Genomic DNA, 21900 nt, shown 5'->3' with positions numbered 1-21900 from the left:
TGTCAGTCATATTCTGGACACACCATGCCATGCTCGATGGTTAATGTAAATCAACCAATTAAGGGAGTCTGGCTGCATATGGAATATTAATGTGATTGATGGTGGGGTAAAATTCAAGCACAGCTCGGCTTTCACCAAACAGATTAGCAATATCATGATGGAAATACTGTTGCATCATGGCACGAACATTTCTCCCGAGGGTCTTCATGTTTTGTTATTTCATTACTTATATATCGGTGACGCAAGAAGATGTTGTCGCTCGTAAATTGTCAACACACACCGTGATGTACACGATATACACGGCGTGTGTTGCCGGATGCGTGCGTAACACAACAGCGTGCCGTTACTCGTTTACAGCGGTGCAGCGTGTGTGTGTGCGTGCGTGTGTGTGCGTGTGTGCGTGTGTGCGTGTGTGTGTGCGTGTGCGTGTGTGCGTGTGTGTGTGCGTGTGTGTGTGTGCGTGTGTGTGTGCGTGTGCGTGTTGAGAACGTGGCAACGAAAACATTGGCTCGTACAGCCACTTTCACGATTCGATGGGTGGCAATCGCAGCGGTCATGCAACTTCGTTATGAATCCGGGCAACTTCAGTTTGAGTCCACACCTGCATCGGTGGCGCGTGACATCTGAACAGCATCTGGCCCTTGACCAATGTGCGATAGAGAAAGAACCAAAAGCAGGCAGGGGTTTGAAGCACGGTCACTCAAATGGCGATGTTATGATGGGTGCCTTATTCACCGGCGGTGGATTCAAAAGGACAGACATCATTGTGAATGGATCGCTTTCAAAATTACGATCGCCTCTCCGACTGTAAGACGTTTTTTTCTTTGCCTTTCTTGCGAGTGATTCGTTTTTCGTCAATCTCTGCGGCCAGCGTGCCCTGCATACACGTTCGCACGTACTCTGCACCATGGCAGCTCTCTCTCTCTTGCACTCACCGACCAAAACAAAATTGATGCTCCATTTCGATTTAAAGCTTTCGTGAGTGCAGGGATTCATCTTCTTGGTTCTTTCGGTAAAGTCACGTAGAAGGGAAGTAATAAAATAATAAAAAATAAAACATAATAAAATGAAAAAACATAATAAAATGAAATAATTGTGAGAATTATTTCATTTTATTATGTTTTATTTTTTATTATTTATTACTTCCTTCTACGTGACTTTACCGAAAGAACCAAGAAGATGATGCACCATTGCTCAAAACCAAAACCCCAGTCACCCCAGCATCAAATTTATTTTCTTTTTTTAAATATTGCCTTTGGCATATGTGTGTATAAATAAAGGGAGATCGTTTTCCTGTAATTTAGAACCAAGTGCCATAAAAAGCACCTGCTAAGTAAAAACTGTTCCCCTTCCCAGGCCAGTTTGACAGGAGGGAACAGTGTAAAAGTAGCGCTTGCCTGGGTCGGCACGGATGATCGTTTGGCCGTGTGCCCGTGCTGCGTAGCAAACAAAGTTGGGGGCACTCCGAGGTGTGTCGAGTTTTGTTTGAAAGTCAACAACAAGCCGACTGCAGGGAGCCAGTGTCGGTGAGTAGCGTCTCAGCAATGTACCACTCTGGCTCGGATCTAAAGTGAGATTCGAATTAAATCTGTTTTACGTACACGGGTTGCATGTTGGTGATGGGAATGGTATTGCTTCAAACTGATGAACTGTTTCATAGAAACGTATTTCATCGTGCAAGAGTTTATAATCGCAGAGAACAGGGTCTTCTATCTATGAACGGTCACTCAATCGAATATTATGTTTGTTTCGCGAAGAGCAATATATTCGGTAAAGTCACGTAGGTAAAAAATGAAATTAAAATTTATAAAATAAAATAATTATGTTTTATTATTCTATTTTTATTAATTTTTATTTCATTTTTTTTTACCTACGTGACTTTACCGAAAAAATTAAGAGTATGAATCCTTGTAGTCACGAAAGCTTCAAATCTAGAGCAATATATTGTTTTCGTTATGTGCCTGTTGTATGAAAAGCAAAAGGTCAATGTGGATGTTGCTGCATGTTACTGAGAGAGGAACTGCATGTTGCGTGATTTTAAGCCACTGAACAGTATGAAAACATCAGTTGTGAGGAAATACAGTAGCTGGAGTATTTTTTTGTTTTTTTACTTAAGCTTCAACATTCATTATGAAAAATAAACCGCTAATTTGTTTGTTTTTAATTGTAGTGCCGTTATAAAATACGGATGATCCTTGCCGTATGGAATATATCTAGCAATATTGTCAACATTGAATATAAGCGGCGTTTTTCCTGCAATACCTAACTAAAAATACTCCAGTTAAGCTGGTGGTAATAACAACATGTTGATCACTGGGTAATGTTGACATTGCGATGATAGGTATATAAAGTGTAGCCTGGTTGCATGTGCTAATGGGACACGTTTAATGACTTCAGATGCAATTCGTACTGTAAAACACCATGGGTGCAATTATAACGTGTGAACCAATTACTCCCAGAACATATCTATGTCTGTGCTTTTATTACACTATATTGGAAAAGTAAATCATATTTCTTTACAATTTACAGGTCCCCAGAAGTTACTGGAAGAGATAATAATGAAAACAAACTATTTGGTGTTATTAGCAAGAATGTAATTATGGAAGGCATTTACATTTGTTTTCATTAAACAGTTTGTGTACAGCTGCAAATGCCATCATAAGTGGTGTCGGATAGGTTCTGAGAAAATTATTCATGCAGAATCCGGCTTCTGTTATCTCACCTGGAAAATGTTAAGGAAAATATTTACACAGACATAATATAATTGTAACTAGTAATATTTTGGTATGGCACACCATATGACAATGGCAGATAATGATTGTGACACTAGGGTTATAATAAACAAAATCACAGGTGTTGTGGTTGATTCTGCATGTAAATAAAATTTTGGAGTTTGTAAAGATGTGTAATCTATTAGGCAGCTGCTGTTTCAGCTCAGAAAGCTTTTGCTTTTTCCCATTATTATCACACGCAAGATAATACATCTTTCACTTTGGTGATATAGTTTACAATGAGTGCTTTATGAATGTACGCTGAAATGTACTGCACATGTCAAATAGTGTACGCCTTGTAAACATTACAATCTACAAGGCACTTTTTGTTCGAAGGAAAATTGCGTTCGCTATAAACCATTGTAATACAATCATATTTAGTCTATCAGCCTATTACTTGTTTGAATAAATGCTGCTACATAACAGTGTAATGGAGAACCAAGAGGCTGATGGCCTAAAGGAGGATTCGTGTTTGTGTGGAGAGATGCATGTACAGAAGAGAATGTATGCTTGTTGAATTTATTACACCTAGATCCTCCACAGCAGCCCATAATGGGTTGTTGCATAATATCGCTGAATGGGCCTTCATTGTGAAGATGGAATGCTCTTGCTGATAGCATCTGAAGGCCCAGCAGGACATCAGAACTCCTCTTGTCCACGGTGATGTGGGGACGAACAATATAGATCCTACTATCTGCAATGTTATCTGCAAATTTACTCCAGTTTTTGCATTTTTTTTACGTGAAAGCATATACTATGATGCATTTTCCAATCATATCCATTTGTCTTCAAACATTTGTTTGTTCGCAATGCAGGATAGGAGAGGATGTGTGTAATAGGAGTTTTCTCAGACCCTACATCTGTAATAAGAGTCACAGGTAATCGAGTGGCAGATCAGACAAACTCTGCTCATGGGCCCAAGTGGTCAAAACCGGCACTCTGTTTGCTAGCTCGAACAAACGCTACTGGAAAAAAGTATTGGTCTGAGCGACCAATGGACTCAGACTATCCTTGTGTCTTAAGTTCTCACCTGGTTAAACAAAATAAATAAAGCTCTAAAAATGTTTGGTTTTGAGAGATGGATGTACAGTGTATATTTCACATTTAAAGTTGTCCTGCCTCTCCTTGTTACTTCCTAAGTTGTCATGGTGTTTGTAAAGAACTGTCGGTCAGAGAAGTTTGGGCTATCTGTGCACGGTTCTATAGAGGCCCATTTGTTTTGGGACTCGATCTGCCAATGCTAATTCGTCACATCCACATTGCTATTTTAGCAAGAAAGCGATGTCAACTGCAACGCACAACTACGAGACTTCAACGAAACATATGCAGTGTACAGGGAATTGGAGAAAAGGCAAGAAGTATGTTTATCAAGGGATTTTTTACCAGTGAACGCCAATAAGTTAGGAATGGTGCATTTTCGGCTAGAAGCCTCATACATACTAAATGTCAACAGGCTCGGTGCATGGCATTTAAGAAGGTCAACGCTTGCGTATGGACCTATCCAACATCTACTACGAGGATATTAAACAGCAGCGTGTGATATATACGGCATTCATATAGTTAATCCAAATTAGCGCTTTCATAACACATTTGAGAAAGCAATCGTGATTTGAACAAAAAACTAAAATAAGCTATTTGTTGGGCGAGGGGGTTGGGGGCTTTGAATGAAAACTGTTTGGGAATATTGCCCATTAGGATAACTTTATGACTGTCCGTGGCAGCTGCTATGGAAGAAAAGGCACAGGGCCAACGCGTGCAATGTGTTGGCCTCGACGAGAAATAGCAGCCTTGTGCAGCATGCACAATGAAGCGTTGACATCTGCAAGGGTTTAATGTTCAACGGCAATGTGATGCTCTATATGCGTATCTTGATAGATGTTTTTTTTTATGTAAACATATCCTTAGGTTCTTGCTGCTCTTTGCAAAGTTGAGGTTTCAACATTCGTCTGGGGTGTGGATTAACTCTGCTTGTGAAAATATAACAACGTATCTTTACCCACCCTGGTTTGATCGTTAGCTGCTCCTCACTCAGAAATGGTCAGTGACTCAGCGCCCATGTTTCTCGTTGGCAAGTAAACAAAATTACTTTGGAAGTCAATAAAGAACAAGATGGTGCAATCTATATCTTCACCCCCATTCCAGCGCAAGTAAACAATACATCTTTTTATGGTCTAATTTACATGTGTTTTGCATTATCTTCGTTTTGTTGAAACTGGGCCACCCACTCCCCCCATCACCTAAGATGGAAAAAAACTTTTCTCAGTATCATCGTGACACGTCATACATACTACGAATAGAATGCAAAGGTGTGCTTACAAATAGCAGGAAGGCGCGACTCGATCATGCATTATGTGCACGTTGCTGATTGCTATGCTATACTGCAATTTGCGAATTTCGACAATGGATAATAATAATTGTTATGGATTACAAATGGGCCAAAAAAGAGCTCATCGTGATTTTCGGAGATTTAATCATCTAGATTTTAGCTCAAGAAACAGGCGTAAGCAATCTAAAAATGCGACACGGAGATGGGCGTGAGTGAACAAACAAGTGTGAAAGTGCTGCGTGGGTTTGCAGTGTGGTTTGAAAATGAGTCACGAACAGATGGGGCAGTCTCACAATGCTGCTCTTAAAAGACAACAGCAGATGGGTTGCGCTGTGTGTGTGTGCCTGCCAGGGCATACACTGCGGCTTCTTCAAGTTGTTTACAAGGCAATGGGAGTAAAATAAGAGATAATGGAAGAAGAAAAAAAATAATGATAAGTAAACTGGCTCTTGGAAGTGATATGCAGTATACCTTACCAGGTATAGTCCCAAACACAGCAAAGTATATAACACACAGCAAAGTGTGTAACACACACTTTGTTGGTGCTGTTTCGTGATAATAGGTCATTCGCAGTGGTGCACAAGTCCCAATAACTAGACAAAAACTCAACACATGCATCGATAACACTGTCTTAAAAAAACATGACTGTATATTGAAATATAAGCGACCTTTCGTGCAATGGCCCTTCTTTATAGCAGAGATGTAGATTTCGTATTCAAGCACAGGCAATAACATCGAGCCCAACAGTAACGGGTCGTGTGTGATTAGACATGAGTCATGACAGGCAGCTGTTGTGTCGTGGAAGGCGACTCAGCTGGTTGTACTGTCTGTACATTCTACATTGAAATGGCTGCTGGCACCAGATGGGAGTGAAATAGTGCAAGGGCGTCCCATGTAAACACGTGTAGTATACAATAATTATTTACGGGGAGTGGTGGTGCAGCGGTTAGAGTGCTGCACTATGAACCCGGCGACACGAGCTCGATTACCAATCACAGTCGACTCAGCCTCAAATGAGTACCTGGTGTGGCATGTAAACATTGACACTGGGGAGATAAAGGCGGTCGGGTGTGGTGCTGGTTACCCACTCCCTCGTGTACCGTTCATAGGTGTTCGCTAACAGTACTTGCCCTTACAATCTATTCAGGGCATCTTTGTCTTTATATACTCTACATCATTTACACGCACACACACACACGCTTTCACACACATACAGGAATGAGCTGCACTTTTTTTCTTCATCGACCTGGTCAATGCCTATGGCACCATTAATCGACCCGTGCCATAGACTGTTCTGCATGGCTTCAGTGTCCCCGGCTGTCATTCAGAACCTCTGTGAAGGGCACATATCTGCCTGTGTTTATCCACGCCGAGCTGCGTAGACTTTTCTGTTGGCTGATGAACACTGGCTCCTGACGAAGAAGCTCCACGGTATTTTGTCGGGTTTCCCCCCCCCTACCTGTCTATTTTACTCGTCAAACCAGTTACAGCAACAGACGAGAACCCAAATATTCTCCCAGAGACCACATACCACAACAGTAGCAGATATTATAAAAGGCTAAAATAAGCACCGTAAAATACAGCACGCAGGGTTGTTCATATCGGTATAATCGATAATGAAAAAGTTGTAATTTCACAGCGTTTTGAACTGCATGGTTGAAACGTTGCAAAATTTTCCCGGTTGTTTTCTGTACAACTGTGTTTCGCACAAGTACTCTGCAACAAAATGGCATCCTTACAAGCGAAAGGAAAACGTGTCATGTTTTATGCAAAATGTTATCACTGTACTAAGATAATTAAAAAAATTTGTTTGGCAAAACAACTCAAAGATCACAGAGCGTTTTGTGCCAATGTCAGAATTTTCATTACACAGGCTGCATTTGATATGGAATTGCATATCGGCAGGCCCTCCGTGTCAAACACATCCAAGTTGTTGTCAAACACGTGGGACCCTCAATTATCAATGAGACGTGTCATTTTGTTACAAATGCCGTGACTGATATGTGTAGATTTAAAGTGGGATGAAATTCATGACAAAATCTTCACCCTAATAAGTGTATGTGTTGATTTGAAGCTTTCGTGAGTGCAGGAATCCACACTCTTTGGTTCTTTCGGTAAAGTCACGTAGGTAGAAAAAATAATAGATCACGACGTTTCGATCGCAACACAAGCAACCGTCTTCAGGTGAAAAAAAGGGGCAATCTGCTGAGGCAGTGAGTTGAGGAAGGTGGTCACCACCTCATGTACAGTGTTATATTACTTACCGTTTAATAAATAATGTTGCCTCCAAGCTGTGTGTGTGTGCACCTAATTCGAACTCACTACACTGACCACTGGCCTCACTGAGCTCCAGCCCTTAGAAGGATAACGGAGCTTGGGGTCCAGGGTCCTAACTTCAGCCCAGGTCTTCACTCTTCGGCTTGGAGGTGACTGAACCAGACCCTTGAGTGGTCTGGCTTATATACTGGTTCGTGGCTTGCTCCGACCTTGCCATGCCTCCCTTCCAGAACTTTCTGGAAGGTGACATCATCGCCCGGTCCCCCCCTCCCTGGGTCCCGGGGAATGTGTCCCGGGATCTGTTTCCCAGGGATTGTCGTTGGCCCCTTTTGGGCCATGGTCATTCGCCCTCGTGTGATAGCGCTTCTGCCCCTTATTGACGAGAAGGGAGAGCTACCAGCCCACAGAGTGGTGAGTGCCGATTATCCCCCTACATTAATGTAGGAGCGAGCAGGAGAGAGCGAGTAGGAGAGAGAAATTTGATTGTAAAAAAGATGTGTTAAAGAGGACTCGTGACGTGTGCCTTAAAGAGCGGGACAACGCATGGATCAATTAACCCGCAATACGAGGGAACACGGCAAGAAGGAGATGTAAGGGGCACGACGGAGGAAGGGAACAAACGCCACAACCCTAGACACTCCGACATTCCCGAGCACTCCAGAGCAAGGATCAACGGATCCGCAAGCATTTGGACTGAGTCCGCAATGTTGGTCCATCAACGGGGACGGCCTCCTGCTCCCGGATTGACCGGAGGTGCAGATTGCGGCACAGGAGGCACAGGAGCAGCAGGCTCAGCAGCAACTGGCGCATACTTGATCCCGGTGAGGTCCCGAGCCCCGTCCACGGTCACAGGCCCGGATGCTGTGGACGGCACGACACAGTCCTTCCGAAACACACCCTCCGGACACACCATCCCCGGCCCGTCGGACAGATCAGACACCGGCAGGCCAATCGTTGTAGATAAAGAGGCGATACATGGAGGGACAAACAGCTTCAACCAAGAAGGATGGACGAATCAATGACAACGGCCCACCCGGATACACACACATTGTGGCCGTTTCACCTCGACCACTTCCACGGGTCCTTGCCAGGGCTTATGTAACTTTGGAGATGTACCAACCGGCACCTGGGGGCAATGCAACCATGCCTTGTCCCCAATGGACCATGGCAGCACGTGATCCCGCTTCCTCGCATTACGTTCATTTTGGCTTTGTTAACTCTGGCCGCCTCTCGAGCAATAGAAATATGCTGTAGTGAAATTTGCACATGCTCAGACAATCTGGACTTCCCTTTATCCAGTGACGAACCCACTTGAGCATCTATAGGGGGCACATTCTCCCTCCCATACATGAGAAAAAAACGGTGAAAACCCCGTGGAAGTATGAGGGGCCATCCTATACGCGGCGTGTACACTCGGCACATGCAAATCCCAATCCATCTGCCCAGCGTCGACCGCCTGACAGAGCATGGAGGTCAAAGTTCTATTCAGGCGCTCCACCATCCCATCTGTCTGTGGGTGGTACAGCAACGTCCTAATTTTCCTAGTACCCAAAGTGTCGCAAACTCACGCAGCAATTTAGACGAGAAATTGCGCCCCTGGTCAGTGAGCAGTTGCTCCAGGGCTCCCTTGTCTATCACATAACAGTACACAAACGCCTCCGCAATGGAGGCCGCTGCCTGGTCAGGCAGCGGCCAAGCCATAGGCTATTGGTAAAAATATTCGACCCCCACTAAAATAAATTATTCCCCCGTGGAGTGGCCAGGAAGGGCCCAAAGATATCGAGTGCTACCAATTCGTTAATACACGAAACCGAAATGGATTGCAGCGGTGGATGGGACTTCCACTGCGGCGGTTTCCTGTGCATGCATTCAACACATCCTTGGATCCATTTGGAAACATCGACTGACATCCCTGGCCAATAATTGTCACGCTGTATTGTCAAGAGGGACTTCTGGACACCGAGGTGCAACAGCTCATCCTCGTGCAGCACGCGAACCAAGTCACCCTGGAGAGCAGTGGGGACGACAAGCCACCAGCGATCCAACATATCCTCTTTCCACATTAAAAGGCCGTCATGAAGGATCAATCGGGGCCCGTCAACTGACACAATAGTTTGTGTACCAACTCACCTGTTAGGTCTTGATTTGAAGCTTTTGTGACTGCAGGAATCCATACTCTTTGGTTCTTTCGGTAAAGTCATGTAGCAGCAGTCGGTGACGGAGGGCGATTCTGGCATCTCCTTGCGAAGTGCCCCGGCTGGCCGCAGCGGAAACAGGCCAAAGGTGGCCTCTGCAGCACCCAGTTCTCACATTGACATGGTCTCCAGCTCCATCAATGATGCACAGCATTGCCCTGTCTCTGATTCCACGGCGGAACCGCAGCAGCGACGTCCCCCCCCCTGAAGACACATCACCGGCCGGAACTACCACCACTTTGCTCGGCAACCATCCCTTCTGTTCCCCGTCTAGCTGTGGTCCGCCATCCACGCCGCCATCTGAAACTAACGCTGTAGATTTTCGTGGGCCTGAAGACACCTGGAGGCCCACCAGGATGTTTGGATGTCTTCGTCACACACAGGTAAGACCACTCACATGTCTCTAGCCAGTCCCAACAGGGGGCTTCCGGATTCACACCAGGGTAAGCAGCACCCGCTAACGCCAACAGCGCGCTGCGATAGGCGAGAGGCGTCTCCTCGCTTACATTGAAGAAATTTGTGTCGCGTGTCAGAGGCGGCTCGTACACGTCCACCTTCTCAGCATAAGCACCCTGAAGAGTGGACTTTTTCTCAGTAGGAATAGCTCTGAAGACCACAAGAGTGTCGTCGTCCAAAACAGTCGGCAGGGCGACCAGCGTCTCCTCTTCTGTCAAATGTACTGAACGAAAGCCGCCTCGAATCGCCTCCAGTCGCCATCTGCCACGACGAATTATTTACTTTGAGGAAGTCTTCGAGTACGATCGGTTACAATTCGCGCATCCTTAGCGGCGGCCGCTGTGTCTTGCGCACCACGCGTCTCTTGTAAAATGGCAGACTCCGTCCGCGCCTCTCGCGTGCCTCCCAAAATGGCGGCGTCGGACTGCATGCTTCCCTTTGCACGCGTAATGGCGGCCGTCGCGCCTGTAGATGAAACCCACCGAAACTTCCACCCCGGAGCGCCCCGCCACCGTAGAAGCAGTGAGGAGCGACACCAGCTGCACAACCACCGCCCGCAACGAGTCCAGTTGCTCCGTCACCCTCCTCTACCAGGGCTATTGTATCAGAGCTATTGTTACCAGGGCTATTGTATCAGAGCTGTTGTTACCAGGGCTATGTTATCAGAGCTATTGTTACCAGGGCTATGTTACCAGGGCTATTGTATCAGAGCTGTTGTTACCAGGGCTATTGTATCAGAGCTATTGTTACCAGGGCTATGTTAACATATATATTACCAGGGTTATGTTATCAGGGATATGTTACCAGTATAATGTTCATTATAAATGTTTTTGGGTTAGATCGCATAAGTATGAATGTGTCGTAGCTCTCCACAACCCGACACAGCGAGTGAGGTTTGTCACTTAAACAAGACGTGCCAATTAGTAAACTACTTCAGCCCGCGGTCAGCTGGAGAGTAAATCAACAACATTATCAGGGCTATGTTACCAGGGCTATAGTGGAGTGGTTATTCGAAAACAATGGGTACTTTACCGGAATAGTGCCTGCAATAACAAATGCTGTACTGCCACGTATAGTACTGCAATTTAGATGTATTTATGCAGTCTGTTTTGGCGTCAGTCAATGGAGCTCACACCACGTAAAGAGTTAATTGAAGTTAAAATTATAAGAGCGCAAAAATGTGTCCTTGAAGAGTATTATTTTTAGATACAAACCATGCTACTGCACGGTAGTTACATACGTAGCCGCACCGTATACACATTTTCTTGTCTCAATTAATTTCGGAGATATCCACTGAGATGTCACGCCCCATTTTCAGGGAAGGTGAATACCCTTGGCAGGGATATTGTTTTGCCCTATCGTGATTAGTCATCGATAGTATATGTAACTGAAAAACACCGCTAAATAAATAACACTCATCATACCAGTATCCTTTGGGGTGGCACGGTGGCTAGATACAGTATTACACAACTCGCCTGATATACAGGCGGTTTTGGGTTCGATCCCAACCCTGATGCCTGTATATTTGGAGTTTGTGTGCTCTCTTACACTGTGGTCTCATCGAGTTTCTCTCCGGTTTTCCCTCCACGTTTAGAAACATGCTTTTAGATTAGTTGCTTGCGATAAAATTCCACATGATTAGCCACTTTGTTAAGCTATTATTTGCGGCCAGGTCACTTCTGAAAAAGTGCTATATACCTCAGTGGGCTTTACCTGCTAAAATCAAAATAAAATTTTAGTTTTAACTTAAAATTTCATCATCAATTTCAAAACAGGACTTTTATATTTTTAAATGTGTGTGGCTTAAATGCTGCATGTATCAAGGCAAATACAACAGTATAAGCACAACTACATTATTTTTCTCCACGTGGAAATACAAATGTTTTGGTCTTTTGGTTTTACAGACTGATATTAATCCAGCAGCACTTGTTTCAGCATGCAAACTTTGGATTGCTTTCAACCTTCATAGTCTCATCATCAGGCCAGCTTGTTCAGCAAATGCTGCTGGGTTGCTAGATGTTTTTGGCAAGAGCACTCCATGTATATTTATTCTTTTAAATGATAATGCAACTGAAATTGTGAGCATTTTTTTATCCTAATGAATGTACCGTGTTAAAATTAAATACTCTATTGTCTAAAGTAGTGTTATCCATTCATATAATGAGTAAAGTTACTAAAGACTACCACACTTCTCTGTTATTCTTAAATTGGTAAGCGAGTCGCTAAAATCTCTAAATATGCCTTCATATAACACAATAACACAATGCCCGTGAACAAATGATTATGACCGTGCTTGCAAACTGGAGGTGTCACGTTACCATATATATTACAAACTCAACCTTTGGAAGCAGTTAGTGAAAGGGGCTTACTTGTTGTAAACTCGTTTTTATTATAAGTGAACATGGCTAGTCACAATAATAAAGTCAGGATTTCCATAGAGTGCAATGAATATATTAGTATTCAAAGGATATAAACATCAATGCCTGCACCATATTCCCTTTCTGTGGTACTCTGTGTCTCATTTTAGGTTCCGGCTCCAGACTCGCGGATGTGATGCATTGCACGGCAGCCTTGGGAGAGTGAACACAACCGTGCCTGTCCAGTGTGGGCATCATGACTGCTGCTCATTTTTCAGAATGGGTGACATTTGATGAAGAGCCCGGGGTCCCAGAGTGGGAGAAAGTCTCTTCCTCCGATGCTAATCAATGCAGGGCCAACATTGCAAATGGAATTGTCAATTCTGCATTTGACTCGCACTGCTTAGAGGGGGAATCTGAGATACGTAGCTACGTCACTGATTCTTTGAATGAGCCGCTCAATAGTGAGACAACCTCTTCGCCAGAATGTACAACCATTTCTGAGTATGAATCGGAGCTGTACACTCCACTGCATCCAACAAATCCTTTTTTGACGAATCTGCTTGAGCCAGCGCAGACATCACCAGTTAACCCTTTTCATTCATACTGTGAGCACTTGGAAGATGTAATTTCGAAACCTTCAGGGGAAGGAGACTGGGGAAATAACCTCTACTCATCATCAGTCACGTGCTTTCCCACTAACGAGGTTGATGAAACCAAGCGAAGCTCGGGCTTCTCTGATGGAACGAGCAGCCAGATAAGTTCAGTGGAGTCTGGCCATCAGGAAGAATGTGCCGTGAAGTTGACGCAGAGTCATGCCGTAGACTCTCACAGCCTCAATAATCTACCATGCTCTTCTGCTGTTGTCTCATCGCTGTGCGTGCATTGCCCCGACTATGTCGCTCAGAGTGAGGGTTGGCATCTAATGCTGCGGATCCCTGAACGGAAGAGCAAGATGTCATCTCGACAATGGGGACCCATCTATCTTACTCTCAAGGATGGGCTGCTGCAGTTCTACTACGAAAAAGGCTTAGAGAAGCCTTTTAAAAAGTTCACGTTGCAAATTGGCCATGAGCTTTCCGAATTTAGACTGGAGCATTTTAACGAGCTTGGCAAAATTCACACTCTACGAATCGAGGCCGTTGCGTATAAAGAGAAGCGTAAATTCCAGGCAAAGCCAACGCTCTTGTTTGCTGACAACAGGTCTGAGCTGCTGAAGCTTGGCACGACCGATTACGGTGACTTCACCAGTTTCGTGCAGTCGGTACAGGATGAGCTGATGAAGCTGCCATGTCCCGTGGAAACAGACGTGGCATATATGGAGGATATGATGCTGGTGGAGGTCTTCGATGAATTTCAGGGCATTCTAAGTGTGGAGAATGACCTCGTACAACATGCAGTTACTACACATATTCAAACGGTTGCCTTTATTTCTGGAAATCATGATTGCTGCCTCGACTTTCACAATTGCCACACAAATTCGACGGAAACTGCATTCACCGAAATTGACAGCATGGCTTTCTATGGCTATCAATTCCATTCCTGTACCAAATTTGTAGAGTTCAACACATCCAAAATGGTTAAATTCACCCCGCCAGATGCTTGCAAGATTGAGCTGCTGCGATTCCGCACAATTTTCCCAGAAAAGGGGCTCCCGTTTCTGATAAAAACCATAGCTACTGTTCAAGGAGCCTTTATTGAGCTGCAGTCTTGGCTGGTGATGTCAACAGAGTTCTCATCAAATCAGAGCCCCCACCTGCTTGTCCCATGTGAGAATGTTATGGTGCGATACCCAATCCCGGCAGACTGGGTAAAAATCTTCCGCACCGAGAACCTCATCAAGCAAAAGTCACTGACCGCTAAAGTGAATAAGAGCGCCAAGTTTGGCAGTGTCAGCTGCACCGGTTCAGAGCCATTGATGCAAGTGACCATCGGATCTGCAAAATATGAACATGCGTTCAATGCTATTGTGTGGCGCATTGAGAAGCTACCAGATAGGAATGTTGGTAAGTGGCACATACATACACACACACACACAAAAGACGATAATTTATATACCCATTTAGAAGTTAGCAAAGTGGGCTGGCAATCCAAAGGTCACTTCTGTTCTGGTAGTTGAAACAGTGAGGCAAGTTTCTTAATGCCTCCCCCCGCCCCCCGCCTCTGTCCACCCTGCAGTGTCCTCGTTAATTGGGGTACGCCACGCTAAGTAAGTCTCGTGTTGTGGGGTAAAGTGTGGGTACTTCCATCTCTTCCGTGATAATTTTGGCCAGCGTGGAAGAGTAGGCCACGTTGCCTCTAGAGGGGCAATCTCTTGAGCTCCCTTTCTTGGGAACCCGTCCGGAAGCAGTGGCATGAGGAAATTATCGCAGGGCTGCACCCACTAACTTTCGTTTCCCTTTTCGATAATGGCAATAAATTGCAATTCCAAATACATTACTTTAGCAGTAAAGCAAATATGGATACAAATATACATGGACATTCAACACAAAGGCCGTTTTAAAAGCAACTGTATCTCCATAACAGATTTGTCCAAGTGTCGAATTGTCATTTTGAAAAAGAAACGCTTTTTTTTCCTTCTCCCCTTTTTTTCTTTTGAAGCTGCAGATCACCCTCACCGCTTCTCGTGTCGCTTGGAGCTGGGATCAAACAAGGAGCTTCCTTGTGCATTCTTCCGTTCCGTGGACGTGGAGTTTGACATGCCAGCGGCGATGGCTTCCAGGACCGTGGTGGGCTGCGTCAGCTCGCCTGCGAATCCCAACCTGAGCAAATGTGTCACCTACAAGTCTCACTTTCACTGCAAGGTAAACAATGACACGTCGAACAAACCGCGCGTGTCACAGCGAGCGAAAGGAAGTGAACTTTGATTGTTGGTCGTCAATCAGTTCAAGTGCTAGGTGCATTGATGCATCGCAGGATCGTGGCAGGTGGTGGTGGCTTGGTGAGGCCTGAATCCAGCAGTGGGCTAACCATGGCTGCTTCTCCTGCTTCTGCTGCTGCTGCTGCTGGTGGTGATGATGATGATGATGTTATTAAGACTGCCACATAACAGAAAGCTACTGTTGGGCAATCTTTTAGGCAATTAATTTTTTTTATCTTTCAGCAATAAAGACATTGTCAGAAATGGTAGCTTTGATATACTGTACTGTATACCGGTGAAGCAAATGTGTTGCAATATTTTTTTTTCTTTTACCAGGTAAAAGCCCACTGAGCTATATAGCTCTTTTTCAAAAGAGACCTGTTCACAAATTAATTATAGCTCAACGAAGTGGCTTATCATATGGGAATTTATGGCAGCCAAATACAGTAAACGCATGTTTCTAAATGTGGAGAGAAAAAACGGTGGATCCGGCGACCACGGGGAGAACATGCAAACGCCATATATGCAGGCGTCAGGGTCAGGATCAAACTCACGACCTCCTGTATACCAGGCGATGTAGTTAACATCTCGTCAAGTTGATGAAGGCCTCACCAGGTTGCTGTCATTGCTCAAAGCTCATCGATACACATGAGTTGATTTCACCAATTCATCTCCACGGTGGTATTTTGTTACATTCAGGCAGTGTTAATGACAGATAGGCATTTTCTGTATGTCCTTGTGTCCTACTGCCAATGGATATTCTTAAGTTTTCACTTAAATCTATAATCATCCGCAAGTGGTGATAGATTCACAGTGACCTTACTCTCCCCTAAGGTCTTGCCGATGTTCGTGGACATGATAACAACTGATTGTGCTTTCATCTTCAGTTACAAATTACATCCCAGATAGTGGCCAAGTTAAATGCTTTAAGCGTTGGAGTGAATGCTCTATAAACTGTTTTAAAACCAATCTTGCATTGCAGGTGGAAATGGAGCGAAGGTGGTTGCATCTGGGAGATACTGATGTGGAAGAGAGACCTGCAGCATGTGCACTGCAGTGAAGGCAATAATGACTATTGATAACGGATTGAATAGCAGCAGGACTCGCTGAAGCCGAACATCAATGCATCACAAAAGTCATACAAAAGGCATGGGGTAATGCCACGCGGGTCGAGGGCCTCATTTTCCACTTCAACTAATTGAGGCCTAATGACCCCTGAAGCCATGTGATAAAGATGTATCATACCTTGATGCGTGTGATTTACACTCCATTAAACCTGAGCTAGTTTTTTGTCCCTTTGAACACCCCCACATTTTTCAAGAAAAAGCCATAAAATGTGACCTCGTATTTCTTTATTTTTCTTCCATACTTCCTCTGCTAAGGTTTGACCAGATGTGTTGTTCAGCAAAGTTTGCTTCGGCTCTTGTGAAGTGTCAACAGGGAAACTAAACTCAGCGATCTCTATTGATTGAACACAAACTCACAGTGTGACACATCCTTGGATAGGTCTCCCTGTTCACACACCATTACATTTTTATAGAAAATCACAGTCACCCCTGAAAGTTAAAGATGAGGATCATAAAACATTTGAGTCATCCCCATATAGTTGCTAAGGGAACAACATGTATGATTGATGTATGTATGTTGAATTTAAATTGTTTGATGCTGTATTTATCAGTTGTGTATCATCTGTGAATGCATTACATTACATGAATATCTTCCAAAATCTAAATGGAAAATGTAACCTTACAGTAGTTCAAATTGAATTTTAATGCAATTTCTTTTTGTTGTTGACAGGGCTTAATTTCTCATAGAAAAATTCTCTGGAACTCACAACCCTCCTTAGAGGGGGGGCGGTGGATGGATATTTTCCAGAGCAGAGCTTCAGTTAGAATTAAGCCCTGGTTGTTTATGACTAAATACAATGTGGAGTATAAGTAGAATGTGAGACTATAATCCAGTGGAGCAGAACAGCTCTGTTGTACAATACTGTGTACTGCATGGGAATTTGCTGTCTATTCACTTGAGGGTAAAAAAAGGGATACTATGAATCACCACCTCCAGGGTGCATAGAGCATCTGTAGTGACTGTACACTTTTTTGTGGATGATACAAAAAAAACTCGCTGCATACTATTTGGAAATTTAAAAAAACAGTTTTTGCATGTACCAATAACAATGTAAATCTTTTCATTGCTACATCCCCATTGAATGTTTTCTTTTTTAATTCTGTATAGGAGGATCTTTTCCTCACGTGGCAGATAATATTAATGAATGCCATCATAGTCAATTATATTACAATTATGCATTAGAGAACAACTTCCACTTATCTGAGGTGATTTATGGATGAAGATTGCTGATCTCAATGATCTGCAATGCTACCTTCAAATCAACTCTACTTGTCCACAGAGGGCTGCAAATTAATGTATGTTTGTTGTTGATAATAGGGTCCACAGACTATAGGAATTACAGATAATAGGGTCACATATAAGAGGAGTCCTACTCTTCATCCTCAACAAAGTATTGGCCACGGCCTGTAATTTCAACCCGTAGAAGTAAATATTCACGAGGTCTCCTCGTTTTGCTGTGTGCCTGCTCTGGTTATGACCTGCATGCGCTTCTAACCAGGCAAGTGTTATTTACACATCGTCACACTCAATTAATGCGTGCTCTTTTTTTATATATATGCTGTAATTTATTTGTGGTCAGTGTAATCTTTCTTTGAAATGTAACTTTTCGAAGAGTTAAATGCAAAAGTGCACGTATTTTTTTGCATGTGTATTCTTTACAAGTATTTTCTGTACACAATTCTAGTCGTGATGAGCACAGGTCTAGTGGTGATTATTGATGGCAAGTACTCGATCGTAATGGATTTTGGTGGTGTTTAGTACAAAGGAATACTCTGTGTATGGCAATGTCGTGTTAACGGAGAGTTGTTGATGTGGCAACAGCGGATTCATCCTTCAGAATGCAAACTCAAGACTTCCCTTCTCTGTGTCACTCTATTTGCTGTTTGTAATCTCAGTTATACCCTTTAGCCATTTCTTCCCCAAACCACATACAGTACAAGCCTGCTGCTCACCCTCTTCTGTTTAAAAAAAAAACTCTTTTGTCTTTCATATTTTTAATTGTAAATTTTATTGTGGGTTTTTCCTATTATTATCTTCAATTTTTTTGTTTTTTTTTGGTTTTCTATCTACGTGACTTTACCGAAAGAAAACCTCGTTCCTGATTGCCATTCGCCATGGCTTCCACACCCACATTCATGTGCTGTACTACCCTCTGCAGCCTGTTGAAATTGACCATACAATATATTTAGCCACCTTATCCAAATCTATGCCTTCGTGATGTGTATTGATGCAGTTTAGTATTGAGTGGTTTATTTTAAAACCATTATAATGTCATGATAACAGTATTCAATGCAGTCTAGTGCATTGAATATATTGAGAGAACAAAAGGCTGAATCAAATGTTTTGACTTGTAAAATTATGAGCACGGGAAAGTGGATAACGTGCAAAAAAAATTAAGACATTTGAACAGCTGGTTGCAACTGAGAGGAGTATCCAATGCAAAGCTGGTGAGTAATATCACGGACAGAACTAAATTGAACAAAGGCCACACTCGCCGAGGTCTTCAAGAAAGGGCACAGCACAGAGCAGTTTAGTGTGGGCGAACACAAGTGATACACACAACCGATTTCCATGGTTCGTTATTTTTGTAAGCCCCTAATGGGGCAAGAGCAAATTAATCGTTGTTACACCCGAACTATCTGGCCGGTGTCATTACCTGGTGAGCTAAAGCTGATCAACTAAATGTGTCTTTAATTTGTTAACTAGAGAAAACTCTTAAATCACCCCACTCTCACCCAGCACCTGAGCGGGTTGTGTTTAAGGGCATTCTAGCCATGTGTAGTATATAGTATACTGTATTTATTGTCAAAGTTATCACTTATTACAAGAGCATGCTGCTTAGTGCTCATTAATTTGTACAGACGTAGAAGGCCCCGTTGCATTGTTTTCAAGAGAATCGTATTATGGTATTGTTCAATGTAATTTTCCACGGTAAAAAAAGTAATTTTAGACGTTGCATTATTTTAAGGATAATTATCAAATATACTTAAACGTCAGTTATTGTATACATATATTACTGTATAAAAATAAATGAGCCGACAGTATTGTACATTTATATGTCAAAAAACAACACGGAATACATATTTGCCTGAGCTCATCCCTGGACAGCTCTAGCTGAAGTTAATCCCTGGTTATAACACAGTCGTGTATAGAATATAGTCTAACACACTAGTGATTGTTTTATTTAGTTAAATACAGATTTGTTTTAATCAATATTAACACAACAGCAGCACATCATTATTTGCAAAAAACAACTCTTAACAATGCCATTTGTTAAATGGAAATGTTTGAATTAATCCTGCATCCTTTTTCATATACACGGTGGATTTAAGTTTTTAGAAAGCTCAAAGCCGTTCATTAGCCTTCTAATTAATGTTAGATCTTACAATGTACTTTCCTCAAAGGAAATAGGTTCTGGAATATGCGTTGAGTAAAGTTTGTACTTTATTCAGAAAAATGAAAGTGTTAACATTTTCAACGACGAGATGTGTTATTTCATTAAACTTTACATTGATTTTTTTAGTTTAAAAAATGCACAGGTAAATTGTGCGTATTGACAGTTTCCCATCGGTAATGTGGTAAACAGATCAATAAACTAATTTATCGCAATGCAGTACCTACTAATAAAGGTTGCCCTGTTTCCAGTCTGTGGTTGTCTGTTAATTAGTTACTCTTTTACACTTCACTTCAAGTGACAATGTGCAATCAATGCTAATCATTGCACACCGTATGAATTCGTCATTTATTGAATTCCGTGGAAGTTTTTCAGAATGATCGCTGCATATCAACGCAGTGCAGTACAGCACATGGTAACTCTTATCTCTGGTGGTGTGGCAGACGAACACGACACATCCTATTATACGGAACACTATCCTCAAATTAATTTCACTCATCCGGTTTTAAATTGTGCGGATATTTGAAGATAATAAGATGCATTTCCCGATTAACTTCTCTTATTTGCAAAAAAAGGAACATTTTGCAAAGCAGGACTGGAAAAACAACCGTGGATAATAGAAACAATCGTGGATAATAGGTGTTTTCTAAGACAATTATCCAATTATTGGAAATAATAGGATTTGCAGGTGATACGGCCACGGGATAAGAAGAGTTCTACCGTACTGAACAACACTGCGATTATGCAGGTTGCCTCCGAATTGCATTTTACCACGGCGGATATCGCTACAATTACTGTTCACAATCGAGAGATAAAATGATAAAGCTACAGCCCTGAAATTTCTTGCTCACGCCGATTGATGGTGGAAGGGTTTCCACTCTGGTTGAACTCGAGATAATCCCTCTTGAGTGCATTCGTTGGTCTACTCTTCCATGCTGACGAGACACCTTGGAAGAGGTGGACAATGCCGACACTTTACTTCACCACACACGACCTGCTGGATGGGACAGAGACACAGCGATTATTTTTTTAAATAAACAATCCCATCATTTCATCTGCTGGTGCTGGGAGATTGAATCGAACCACCGACCCCTGGATTGCAAGTCCAGTGCACGAAGCATTACACCACAGCAGCATCCCAATTCTGTACGACTCTGTAAATGTGTGGAATCGGCGAATGCTGTATCCACTACACGTAAACCATTTTAGAACCTCCAACTTCCTACCCTTTGTTTGTGAAAATACAGAACACTGACACTTTTGGACATTTGAGCGCTTCTTTATTGTGTTTGGGATAACAAGATATGAAACATCGTCCAACGAAGAAGTTACCAAAAAGCCAGGTCTTGTTGCATCCTTCAACCTCCAGAAACGTCCGTCCCCCATGGTCTCGTTTCCCGTTGCGATCAGTCACCTCGAGGTATAAATTAGATTCCCGTCTATTGCCTTTCTCAGCCGATTGTGTGCAGGTGTCAATTGCATGTTTTTTCTCATTCTCAAAATGATGGCTTGACGTTGGACCTTGCAGTCTGGGAACAATTCTTTCGCAGTGTAAACATACTCGAGGGCGACTATTTTCACTTTGGCTTTCATTCGTTAATCACATACAATGAAAGCAATATAAAGGTGCAAGCCCTGAAATTGCTTGCTCAGGCCACTGCTGGCAGAAGGGCGGCCAATAGAAAGCTCCTCTAGAGGGTATTTGGCCTACTATTTTACGTTTGGTAGACATCTGAAGAGATGGAATTACCGACATGAGCCGTCAATCGATGAACTGGTGTAAAAATGCAATTTACAGCACGCAATATTTAACGGACGTAAATGACCGTGAAACTTGCGATGCGGAGCTAAGTTCGGTGTTGCTTGAAAGCCAGGCGATAGAAGTGGCCGTTTAAGCGTCTATTAAAGGTAAGTGGAGATTGAATGCTGCGAATGTGCAGAAGGATAGTGTTCCAGATGGAGGGGGTTGCCATTGAGAAAAGATACCCGGCAGTGATGGTCCTGGTCCTTGGTATGAAGAGGAGGTTGTGAGTTGCACTGCGGCTGTTCTACCATGAGCTGTAACATCGGGTTTCGGAATGAAAAAATATACAACGGACAACCAAAAGAAGAGGCACCGTGGCAGAGAAAAGTGAT

General features: G+C 43.1%; 1 protein-coding gene across 1 annotated transcript; it reads left to right on the top strand.

Moving 5' to 3' along the window:
• The first annotated feature begins 1175 nt into the window (after window positions 1–1175).
• LOC144719902 (stonin-2-like) lies at window positions 1176–20010 on the top strand. The gene is made up of 4 exons (XM_078596217.1): window positions 1176–1526; window positions 12553–14388; window positions 14984–15186; window positions 16225–20010. Exons 2-4 carry the CDS (start codon window positions 12639–12641, stop codon window positions 16300–16302), a joined length of 2031 nt encoding a protein of 676 aa, XP_078452343.1. The 5' UTR covers window positions 1176–1526; window positions 12553–12638; the 3' UTR covers window positions 16303–20010.
• The last annotated feature ends 1890 nt before the right edge of the window (window positions 20011–21900 follow it).

Source organism: Lampetra planeri, chromosome 7 (assembly GCF_965212315.1).
Source record: "Lampetra planeri chromosome 7, kcLamPlan1.2.h2, whole genome shotgun sequence".
NCBI lineage: Eukaryota > Metazoa > Chordata > Hyperoartia > Petromyzontiformes > Petromyzontidae > Lampetra > Lampetra planeri.
Note: the sequence above shows the minus strand (reverse complement) of the source record. Positions and strands in the feature narration are given on the sequence as shown.